At 43.1% G+C, this 12,529-nt stretch overlaps 1 protein-coding gene across 1 annotated transcript in view; it reads left to right on the plus strand.

Moving 5' to 3' along the window:
• Nucleotides 1-12,529, plus strand: part of MEGF9 (multiple EGF like domains 9) — an 81,162-nt gene that overhangs the window by 37,444 nt on the left and 31,189 nt on the right. Inside the window, exon 2 of the mRNA XM_067542146.1 lies at nucleotides 7,353-7,554. Coding sequence (XP_067398247.1) covers nucleotides 7,353-7,554 — 202 coding nt within the window. The remainder of the gene's footprint in view (nucleotides 1-7,352; nucleotides 7,555-12,529) is intronic.

Here is a 12,529-nt window from a genome sequence, read left to right on the forward strand (position 1 = left end):
GAGTTTACCAAACATGGTGCCATCATTGTGTCTTAATGTACAGACAACGGCCACACCTTAAGGCAGGCTTGATTTTTTTTTTTTTTTTTGGTAGCGGGCAGTGTTGCAAAAATCAACCAAAAGTCAGCTTCATTGTAACTGGGCAGTGAGAGCATTTTTATTTTTCTTCAGTGGATGCTATTTTTTTGCATTAGGATTGCTTGTGGGAAAAATATAGAGAAAAAAGGAAAACACTGCACATAGTATTCATCATCTTGAGGCGTATGATGGGGTGTATAGACCCCAAGATGAGAAGGGTGACTTAGAAGCCCTGCGGGCAGTGTAGTCACACCCTGCCAGCCCTGTCAATCTCATATGGTAGGGAGGAGGCCTTTTAAAAGGAAGGAAACTGCAGGCAGATTGGGGAAAGTGGGGCGGGCGGAGGGAAGGAGAAGGAGCAGGATTGCTCTAAGTGGGATATTGCTGGAGTGACTCTGGAAGCCACAGGTCTAGGAGATCTTCACCTCAAACTGATGGGGAGTGCAGCATGTGCCCAGGGTAAGCCAACCTCTTCACCCCTCCCTCCCCCCACCTCAGTAGCCTTGCCAGAGAGATTTCTCAAAACCCACTCCATGGGCACTGTATCATTGGCCGCGCTGTGGACCTGGGAAGGGGTTACCCTTGAGTGCGTTGGGCACTTAGCTCTCCTTTCCATTCCCCTGCTCAGAGATATAAGAAGGCCCACAAAGGGCAAGGCCCTCTTGCAAGTTATAAGTGACTGGGACCTGTGCTGGAGCCACCCAGAGTAAATAACTGGGCATAGCCAGGTTCTCCCACCCTCTGGCAGAAAAAGGGGAGTCCTTCCCAGAAGGCTTATGTCCACTTTCTGAGAGAGGTTGTCTGGGGGTGTATGGGAAAGAAACAGATGCCAGAACACTGTCAGAATTGTTCAGCCACTTATGAGGATGCTGCTTTCACAGTCCGAAGGCCATGTGGAGAAACTGAACGGTTTCTAGTAAGAGTTGGAATATATCAAGGCTCAGCACTAACCCCTTTTTGGTCATGTTGATGCTCCACACACTTGCAGAAAACATCCAGAGTGGCACCCTGGTGTATGCTTTTTGCAGATTATGAAGTGCTCATGGGGGAAACAAAAGAGGGAGCGGAAGAAGATTTAAAGAGGTGGAGGTACATACTTGAAAGAAATGGCATGAAAATCAGCAGAAATAAAACACTGTGGTTTGTAGAGTCAATGATGCCCTGCAGGAAGATAATGAAACTGTAAATCCGGGGGGCCAGCCACTACCAAAAGGTACAGAAGGTCAGTTACCTAGGCTCGATAGAACAGGATAATGGTGAGATCAATGACTAAATTATAAGCAGAGCAAGAAAGGTATGGACTAAATGGAGAGAGAAGTGCAGTGATGGGCATTCTTCCATTGCCAATCAAATTGAAAAGTAAGAGCTACAAGATGGAAATTAGGCCTGCCCTGTTGTATGGTTCCGAATTCTGGGCACTGACAAGTGGCTGGAGAGGACCAAAATTTTCTCTTTAAATGGCTTATCTTCTCTGATCAGGGGTGAAAGAGAGGCTAGATTCAGATGCCTTGCTCATCTTCCATTCATTTTTCCCTGGCTAACTTTCTCAAGTTTCATAGGCTCTCAAAAGGGAATCTGTTACCTCAATGATGAAATGAGTGGGGAAATAAATTCTTCCTGTTCGTGTTGAGGTACTGCAGTCTGTGTGGTACTCTTCCCCTCTAAGGGGGGCTGGGCCACAGGTAAAAGTTCATGAGCCTGCTACACTGTGGTTGATATCAACTAATGGGCTTTTCAGGATTTTAGGATAACTAACTTCTAAAACAATGTGCCTCGACACCAACTACGGCAGTCTTCTGTTTATTCTAATTCTGTGCTGGTAGCTCTTCACAGGACAATCAGTCTGTTTAATTTGGTTGTCTTAAAAATCCAGAATTGCTGATGAATTTCTGAGTACAGAATCCTGCCATTTGAAATCTTTTTCTTGCTGCAACTGCGAATGTTTCGTACTACGTGTCCCTCCTATTGGAAGTCTGCAATAGATATTTGATTTGCCGAGAAAACAGGACAAATTGCTGTGTGAGGGCTGCATGCAAAGCACCAAGTTTGAAGTACAGGATCTTGGAACTTTTGTGGCCACCATCACCACTGACTCTAGGAGTCGTCATAGATCTTGGAGACAGCGTGGATAGTTCTCTGAAAACATCTGCTTGATGTGCAGCAGCAGTCAAAAAAGCTAACAATGTTAGCAGCCATTTGGAAAGGAATGGATAATAAAATATAATGCCACTGTATAAATTCATGGTACGCCCACACCTTGAATAGTGTGTGCAGTTCTGGCTACTCCGTCTCAACAAAGAGATATTGTAATTGGAAAAGGCGCAGAAAATGCTGGCAAAATTGTTCGGGGTTATGGAACAGCTTCCATTTGAAGAGAGGTTAAACGGTTGGGCCTGGTCACCTTAGAAAAGAGACAACTAAGGGGCGATATGATAGAAGTCTGTGAAATCCTGAATGGTGTGGAGAAAGTGGATAAGGAAGTGGTGTTTATCCCTCCACATAACAGAAGAACCAGGAGTCACCCAGTGAAATTAATAGGCAGCAGGCTTAAAACAAATGTAAGGAAGTACTTTTTCATACAACATGCAGGCAACCTGCAGAACTCATTGCTATGGGGTGTTGTGAAGGCCAAAACTATAACTGGGTTAAAAAAGAATTAGATAAGTTCACGGAGGATTGTTCCATAAATGGCTATTAACCAAAATGATCAGGGATGCAATCTCATGATCCAGATGTCCCTAAACCTCCGATTGCTAGAAGCTGGGACTGGACAATGGGTGGATCACTCATGATTGCCCTGTTCTGTTCATTCTCTCTGAAGCATCTGGCTCCAGCCCCTATTGGAAGATGGGATTCTGGGCGAGATGTACCATTGATCCAACCCAGTATGACCATCCTTAGGATGAAATTTAATTTTTTATGATGAATTTTTATCTCTCAACCTCTCCTAGCTATTGCAACTTTCAATACAGCATACTCTGAATGTGATTGATACCAATGGACTGTGAGGAATTTGTGCAAGCTTTTTACTTACATCCTCCCCTTTCATTCCTATCACTATTCTTAAAATATATTGGGCCAGATCCTCCGCTGGTGTCAATCTGCAAAGTTCCGCCAAAGTCGATGCCAATTGTTCTAGATGCAAGAGACCAGATCCCATCTGGAACAATTTCTCAACCATGCCTTTATTAACATGTACACTTACAGCATCATGCTTGAAGAAAATCCACATGTAACTTCCCCCCAGGAGGAGGAGAAGGAAAGAACCATATGTAGAAGAGACTGACATGTAATAAATCACAAGACTACTTATGGCACTTAAACACCATGGTGATGGGTGTAGTTGAGAACCGGAATGGAATGGAATAGAACTTTGCTAGTAGAATGGAGTGAATAATTCACAACATAACCTTTTTATCCTGCAAGTTCTTGCACCCGGCCAGACGCTGCTAGTGGCTGCCCCCCATTCAGTAAGGCACTGCATGCACACCGCTGAATAGGGCTCTGGGAAGGTGCAGTAGTCTGTCTGTCTACGCCTGAAGTTGCAGGATCGGGGCCTAATAATGTACCCTTAGAATATAACTTCTCTTTTTCACTTATGGAACATCTGCTGTTGTATTGTGACTTTTGCTAGAATTTATTCAGCATTGTTAATTTGGCTTTGCAGTTTTTTAAACAATCGGTCGGTGGGGAGGGGGGGGGGCGGGGCGGGGCGGCGGAGGTGTGGTGAATGGAGCTGGGTGAAATTTCGATGAAAGACTGCAGAAATCCCTTAGGCAGCTTTGAACATCTCAGCCAAAGTCTTTACCATTCTTGCTATCGTTTTTGAAAGCTATTTTAAGACAGAACATTGTAGATGCTGCAGATCTAAAATATAACCCAAAGCATGACTTGCATTGTATCTATTGTAATTATATGACCTCCTCCATTACCATAATAAGTGAACACTGCACAATCTTCAATATGTTTACCCTCACAACATCCTGTTAAGGGTAATAGCACCGCCCTGCCAATCTTAACTGAGGCACAGAGAGACGAAGTGACTTGATCAGACAAGAAGTTTTTGTAACAGAGCCGGAAACTGCACCTGAGTGTCCCAAGTCCCAGGCTAGCACCTTAGCCACTAGACTGTCCTTCCTCTTATGAAACTTTAAACCATTTCACTGCTCATTTGAATGAATTAGACTGGGCTTGGCTTGTGATTTGGGCCAGAGTCTTGCTTTTCCACACCTTTTTGCTAGATAGATTATTTGAGCTCTGTGCCCTTATCCCCACCCCCACCCCCCAAAAAAGTCCCTTTTTGAGAGAATACAGTCTCAATTCTCCTCCTACTCTGGAGCAACTATACTAACGTTGCAGTGACAAGAGAAGTTGGCCTATAATAGCCATGGCTTTCCCTTTGGAAATTTTTGAATATCAACTAGCAGCTGAAAGGTGCTGCAGACACTTCTGCCCTGTTACATTGACTCTAGCCTTGTAGGCTAAGAGCGAGCAATGATTTATGATATGCTGCTGCAGCAATAAGATCTTCTGAATACTGAGCAATACATCATACTTGTCTCTCTGTTCTCCACCACTGCAATTGGCCCTCTTAGCATTTAGGAACATTGTTAAATTAGATGTAACATCTTTTTATCAAATTTGTTACGACTAATCACACTCCATATAACGAACTTTTAAAAGTAATTAATATGTTTGAATGTTTACTCCCTTCTCAGTTTTTAAAGTGCTCTATACCGGTGACTTCCCATGAACTGCACTCATTGGTAGAAGTCGGTGTCACAATCAGTGAGGCCCCCAGTGGTATAACTGAGATGGGAATTTTGTTTATAACATGAAGTGGATGTTAACAGATCTTCAGGTCTTCATTTCAGTAATCAGTTCTGATTGAAGAAAATGAAGGCCCAGTTCTAATCTCAGTTACACAGGAGTAAATACAGAATAACTATTGATGTTAGTGGAGTTACTCCAGATTAATGTTGGCAAGAATGAGATAAAAATTTGTCTCTTTAATTTGGTGCACAACTGATTTCTACATCTGGTGGATTGATTTAGTGTAAAAACAAAAAACCTGGTATCACTCTAAATATTGAGCTGCATGACATTTTTCTAAATCCTATAGTTTGACAGTATGACTGTGTGGATATGATTCTTAGAAATTTCCTAGTGCTTCCCCATTCAACCCATTATGAGAAGAAGGGTTCTAGCATTCCTTTTGATCATTTTTCACTATTTCATTCAAAACTAATTGGGCATTTTTTAAAAAGAATGTTTTAAATGCATGTAGCTAATTAGGAAGTCGATCTGTAATCTCTTTCCCCACCCCAAATTCCCACAAGTAAACATACCAAGAATAGCCATCATGAAATGGGTAAATTAATCTGACAAATGGATAAATTTACTCTCTCCCTGGGATGCTGGTATTTCTAAAGGCACTTTGAGATCCTCAGTAAGGTCCCAGTTCAGCAAAGCACTTAAATACGTTCTGAAATCTGTGCCTATTCAGGTCAACACTTAAACACATATTTAGCTTTAGGCACGTGTTAAGTCTCATTGACTTCAGTGAAACGGAAGTACTTGCCTAAAATTAGGCATATGGTTAAGTGCTTTGCTGAATAGGGATGGACTGTTTGATTGGGGCATAAGTATACAATATAATTGTGAAGTACCAGTATTGAAATACTTCATTAATTTTAGGCCCTCTTCATTGCTCCTTACTCAGGCAAAACTCCAGTAGGCTTCAGTGGGATAACTCCTGGCGTAAGCTGGGTGAGATTGGACTCGATTGTAAATTCCTCAGGTCAGTGGCTATGGCTTTCCTCCATTTGTATGGTGTCATATACACTGACTGCTTTCTGTAAATAATAATCAAAGTTGCTTAACTCCCTTGAACTGTTTTTTCTATGTCAGACATGAAACTTATTCATAATTCAGTCTTGGCAGATAAATACTTGGAATTATTAAACACCAAATATTTTCCATTAAAGAAGGGAAGCTAAAACTAATTGTGTCAATTACTAGTTTGCTGGAGAGAAATTCTTTTTTTTTTTTTTTTTTTTTTTTTATTAATTCTAAACAATTTAAAGATTTATTGGGAATAAAGTTTATGTAGATTGAGAACTTCTGGTCTGATCTTTTGCCTCTACTTCTGTGCTTTAAGGGCTTAATTTGGTAAATCTTCCAAGGGAAGAACTTCTGTGGAAGTCAGTTAGAGGGGGGTTCGTGTGTGCATGTGTGGCTCTCAGAATGAGATGATAGCCCTGCTGTGTCTCCAGTGGAGCTCTGCTTGCCGACACCAAGGCTGAAATTAGCACATTCTGTTTTAGATAACGAGAGGAAGGATTTTTTTGTAGTTAAGGCCCTGGATTGGGACTTGGCAGATCTGGGTTCTAGCTTGCCACAGATTTCCTGTATGACAACAGGCAAGTCATTTAGGGCCAGATTTTCAGATGCTCAGCATCCACAATCAGAGGCACGTTTTCAAAAGAGAACAGCTTTTGTATAGGCACCATCAAGAGGGCTAGACTTTTTGTTTAAAACATGGGCTGCGCCCACAGCTCGTGTTGTGCCACTTGTAATCAGCATTCGAAAAGAGCTCCGCTCTCAATGTGTTGAGCTTTTTTGAAAATCTGGCCCTTAACCTCTGTCTCTGCCCAGTGCCCCATGTACAAAGTGGGGATGATAATACTGCCTCAGTTCACTAGAACGTTGTGAAGATAAATCCATGAATTGTGAGGTGCTCTGATGCTGTGGAGCTGCTTAAGTAGATTCTATAAATGTATCTACAATTTATCTAAAATATACAGGGTTGCCAAATATTGCAGTTTTATCATGAGTCTTGTGATATTTGGTGTCTTTCTGAAAGCCCCAGCTCCCCGAGTCATGTGATTACAGGAGAGTCTCAATTTTTTTTTTTTTAAAGTAAGTTTCTGTTCCTTGTGGTTGTTGGGGAAAAAAGCTTGAAAACACACACCCTAGCAGTTCAGACACCAGAAGATAAATATGAAGAACCCCAACAACAAATAAAACCTTGTTTTTGTTTTTTGTGTTTTAAAGCCAGTCTCATAATTTTCGAGGCCCTGACTCATGATCTTTGACTGCTTGGGACTGGCAATGCTGTTTTAAAGCTACATCTACAGAATGGACATGCAAGCCTGATTGCCCCATATTTGCTCCTGGCAATTTTTGTGTTCTTTAGAGATCTTTTTTTTCAGTGCTTTTAGTTCATTTTATGAGCAGAACATGATGATATCAGCTTCTTTTTCCTCTTGCAGACTATCTGTGTAACTGCAGTGCTTTTGGGAGTGCAAGTGTGAACGAGTGCAACACTTCAACAGGACAGTGTGAGTGCCACAAAGGCTATGCTGGTCTGCGGTGTGAAAACTGCACGGAGGGGTATCATCTGAACCAAACCAGTGGGCTCTGCCTTCTGTGTGGCTGCAGTTCTAAAGGCTCTGTCAACTCCCTTTGTGACAGGTAAGTAACATGACATTTCAATAAATCTCCCTAGGGATTGTGCACCATGTGTTGTAATTTGGGTGTATTTTGAGATTCAGGTTGTGGCTCAGGTGTGGGATCTCCTTACATAATGTGGTGTAATTAATATAATATAATATATAAAGAAGGAAGGTGGCCTTATAAAAATTCATGAAGCATATGCTTCCTCTTTTTTAAAAGATCAGATTATAAAAATATGCGTAGCTGTGGCAAAAAACCTAGCAACTCACAAGGGAGTTCACTTCCATTTCTGAGCTGTATATATGCTGCTGCAGGGTTTCTTTTGTAATTCCCTGTGCATCCAGTTGTTCTTATCACACAAGATTTCCTTCATGTCTTAAATTTATCGGGGAAGAGTGGGTGGAGGCACCGGTGGGGGGTTGGGAAGAGGTCACTTTCAAAGGTTATGGCTTGCATCAGAGGCTGGGATCTCAAATAGAGCTTTGTGACTTCCTTTCTCTGAGCATCACAAAAGAAATAGTTGAGTCAGAGGGCTGGTTCACACTTGCTGTGCGATTCGGCGGCAGTCGACGGGAGTTACGCAAACTACATAGAGTAGTTTGCGTAACTGACGTCGACTGCTCTGCTTACCTTCTGTTCGCTGTTTACACAGCACTGAGCCTACACTACGTGAGGGGGTGGACTTACTCAGTCGACTTCCTGATCGATTGAGCAGGTCTCACTGACCGCTCAATTGATCAAGAAAGATCGCTCTGGTGGCGGCCATTTTGCCGCCGTCAGTCTGAACATAGCCAGAGACAGTAACAGGGCCTTACTACTTCCATTGTTGGATGCACTGCTGCCTCAGTTTCCCTACTTCCCCAATCAGATCTCCAGAACTGGTGCCTTTGAATTATCATCATCTTCTGAGTTAAATGTTATTCTGTGTAAATAAACCAGACCCCAGAATTAGAATCTCCTGGCCTTCTCCAGACTTCCCAATTCATTACACTCTTCATAGGCTTAGCCCGTGGGCTATTTGTGGTAATAAGTAAGTAAACTCTCTGAGGTAAGGACCATCTCTTTGTACTGTGTGTGTACAGCACCTAGCACATTGGGGTCCTGGTCTGTGACTGCAGCTTCTAAGCACTACAGCAATGTAAATAATAATAATAAAAAATAACGCAGCCTCCATTTTCTAGGGTTTTTGGGTGCTCATCCTGAGACAGCTCGAAGGGGCCTGATTCTCAGGGGGTGGATGAAAATCTGTCCCCTTTAAGGCATCTCAGATTGGACACCTGGAAATTGAGGCATCCAAAATCAGCAGTCACTTTTGAAAACTTAAGCCTTTGCTTGGGTAGCTGAGTGTTTATACTCAGAGTAATAGGGCCTGATCCTGTGACTGGTTGTTTTCTAACGATTGCTGAATGGTGAAATTCTTCTGGGATTACGCACAGGCTAGTGAAGTTGAGATCAGCTGTAGAAAGTACACTGTGTAGGTTACTGCTCTGTCAGCAGAACTGCTCGCACTGCAGGTGAAATGAATAACTGGATTAAAAATAAACCTATCTTTTTTTCTGCTGTATCCAATGTTCTCCCCTACCCCACATTATCCTGTGGCTGTTTAGTACAATGTGACAGCTCTGCTGAGAAATTCTGGGCTAGATCTTTGACTTTTCTGACGTCAGTGTGACCCCTCACATCAGTCAGGCAAGCAGGATCTGGCCTTTGATTTGAAAAGATAAGGGATGAGACTGCCAGCTCCTCAGCAACGAGAGAATGAAGGACACACACGGGTTAGAAAGAAGGGAGATATAACAATAAAGATGGCTGTACATGGCCATTTTAGGGCTGTAGCTGCTTGCCTTTGCCAAAAGTAATGGGTCGTCTTCAGAAAGGAACGTGGGGAAAATGTTCCTGTTAGAGGGCGACCCTGCAGTGAGTCATTACAGGTCTAGCAGTCTTAAGAACAAAGCCCCTTTTGCAGTGTGCATATCGTTGTGTTGTAACTGGGTGTTCAGTAGGATTCTTGTAACTTTATCTGGGATATTTCATGCAGCTTGGGAGCCCCCCAGAACCATGCAAAATCGGCTGTTTCAACTTTAAGGCGTAGGACCAGCCTTTAATTTGGTCTTGTGCTCATGTGGTTTTCTAACCACTGCGTTTGGGGTTTGTAAAAAGCTCAAGCTCAAAGCAAGATGCTGTCCAAACTAGCTATGGTCCCGAGTGGCAAAAGATCGCACTGACTCTCTTGCAGGCTGTGAAACTGCCTGGAGCCTCACCAAATGGGATGGGGAATTAGGTTCTTTGGCCCATTGTCGAGATGAACGTCTGCTGTAAAGTTTACATCCGGATCAGAACTCCACAGAGGGGTTTTGATCTGGACCCACCCCTAGTCAAAGTAGCTGAATTGTTCCTTGATTCTGTGTGAAACCAGAAACTGTCCCAGATTGGCTCAGTGAATAATTTGGGGAGCTTAGACTGAATTTTGCATTTGAAAACCCAGCAGGAGGTAAGTTTAGCAGAATTCATGAAGGACAACACAAAGGGTGCTGCTAGTAACTGCTCAATTCTCCTTCTATTAAAAACCATCAGATACTTAAATATTATTCAATGAGGCTGTTCCTTCCTGTGGTTGTGGCCCATAATAACAGCTCATTTCATTTCTTATGAAATACACCTCAGCTCTCACAGTCCTTGTGCAGAAAGAAAGCTCAATAGCGAAGGATGTCCCTTTGAGTTAAAAGCTGGTAACTAAAAGTTTGGAGCTAGTTTTGTGGACTGAGGTAATAGCTTCCATTTGTTTTCATTCCATTCCACAGGCTGCCTACCCTAAATATTTTTTACACTCCACTACAGACAGACCTACTGTCGTCTTTTCCTACTTCCAGTCTTCACTCTCGCCTGATGCTCCCTGTAGCCCAGTAATGTGTATTTTACTCCCAGAGCACTTTCAGCTTGGCAGTTTCATTACCTTATGTTGGGTTTTCAGGTGAATCAAGTCTCATGCTCCAGGGCAGGAACTGATCACCCAAGGGTCATGAATAGCATTGCATGACTGTCTAGAAGATTTGAAGGGGTATTTTTCTTACTATAAAGGATTGTTCTGTTGGACCTCAGACTTGGCTTGATGGTCCAGTGATCTGATCTGGTAGAGCAGTCCTATGCCTAAAAGGGGAACTCTGTCACGGTGGGTATTATCCGTCTGGAGTCTGTGCTGGCTTCCTGGCAGTGGAAGGCTCATCCAGGGAAATAGTAAGCAGCTGCAACCTCCCCTTCACTGGCAGCCCACAGAAGGCAAATGGTGCTAGTTGGGAAGGGAGTGTGTTGCTAGGACTGCAAAGAGATGCTCCCTGCTGCTGCCTCCACTGGCAGAGCTCCTGTGCGTGAATCCCAGCCCTGTCACTGATTTGGCATGGAGCAGCTACACACTGCACTCTGCATTTAATCTCATACCCTAATTTCACAGGACTAGGAGCAGCCTTTCTTTACAGTGTAAACCCTGTGCAGTTTTAGGGCTTAATTCAGTTCCTCTGTGCTTGGAACGCCCATTGGCCGCAGGAACACTGCATGCTAAGCCATTAGGCCATTTCAGCCCTTTCATCAGATGTTTTTTTCCCCCTTCATTTTATTTGCACCAGCTAAGAGTCGAGGGAAAAGCACACCCTGATTTATCTTGTTTTAATGACGACAGTCAAATAATCATGCAGGGTAAAGTGCATGCAGCAGAAAGGTCAGAAAGGCTGATAAGGCCCCAACTAGAATCTTGAATTTTGCAGCCCTTTATTTTGAGTAGCTGGGTTGGGGAAGGTGTCTTGGCTGGGTAGGTACCATAAAGGGAATGAGAAGTAGCTACTAGAGTAGCCCTACAGTTTTAACCACTATACATTGTGAAAAGGAATAGTCCAGGAAGTGTCATTGGAAATTTAGGGAGAGATTCCCAAAGGGGAGTTAGGTGTCCAAATTCCACATCTGCCCACTGTACTTTGGAAAACCTTCCCCTGAACATTCAGAAAGGGCTTCTGTAGCATTTTGTCCCAAGGGTCTCTCATTCTGACAGCATCCTTGAGCCTGCTGCCAAGAATTTGGGATGCTGTGGAATTTTACAGCTTTCTGAAGAGGGTGCATAGAGCAAAAGTAGGAGAAAATAAGGTGGGTTGGGGGGAAGTGAGATAATGTTGTGAATAAAAATTTGCTCTGTGTCTAATTTCCAAACCCAGTTCTTTTTGTCAGACAGAAATGACCTCCAGGTATTTTTTAAAAAAAGAAAAAAGTAGGTCAGTTGTCTGTTAGAGAACTAGGAACATCAATATGGCTAAGATGGGCAGACTCTCACATAGTGATGCGGGTGTGTGGAAAAAATTAAATGGAAAACAAAAGATCAAATAACAAAGGGTTAAAATGGGTGAATTTTCCCTGTAGGTTGCAAACATATTGCATTAGATCCTTATAGATATTTGACTGTGGGTTGGGAGAGGAAATGTATTTGGGACTTTTGTGATGGATTGTTGAGCTGGTACTTTGAGTAATTTTGTTATTTATTATCTGTACTGCGGTAGCACCTAGAGCCTTCACTCAGGATTGGACCCCCCTGTGCAATACATTATAGGATTGCGAGGATGGGGGGGTGAAGTTCTCTGGCCTGCAATGTGCAGGAGTTCAGACTAGATTATCATGACGGTCCCATTTGGCCTTAAGGTCCGAGTATATGTGTATATACTCTACACACATACAGTGTAAAGATGGTCCCAAAGATTCTGGTGTAAACTCTAGAGTCAAAAGGTCCTCAGGTGTGGGATCCCCCTAGTCCAAGTTGCCAGGAGCTTCCTGTGGGTATGTAAGAACAGGATTTGGCCCCATGTGGTCTCGTGGCTAAAGCACTAGGAGTCTAGAGATCTGGGTTCAGTTCCCAGTTCTGCCATAGACTCCGTGTGATTTTGGGGCAAGTTACTCACGCTCCATGCCTCGGTTCCCCATCTGTAAAATGGGGCTAATAATCCATTTCCCCATCCCC

This window comes from Emydura macquarii, unplaced genomic scaffold, assembly GCF_026122565.2.
Source record: "Emydura macquarii macquarii isolate MOO-44397 ecotype Brisbane River unplaced genomic scaffold, CSIRO-AGI_Emac_v2 contig_691, whole genome shotgun sequence".
Taxonomy (NCBI): Eukaryota; Metazoa; Chordata; order Testudines; family Chelidae; genus Emydura; species Emydura macquarii.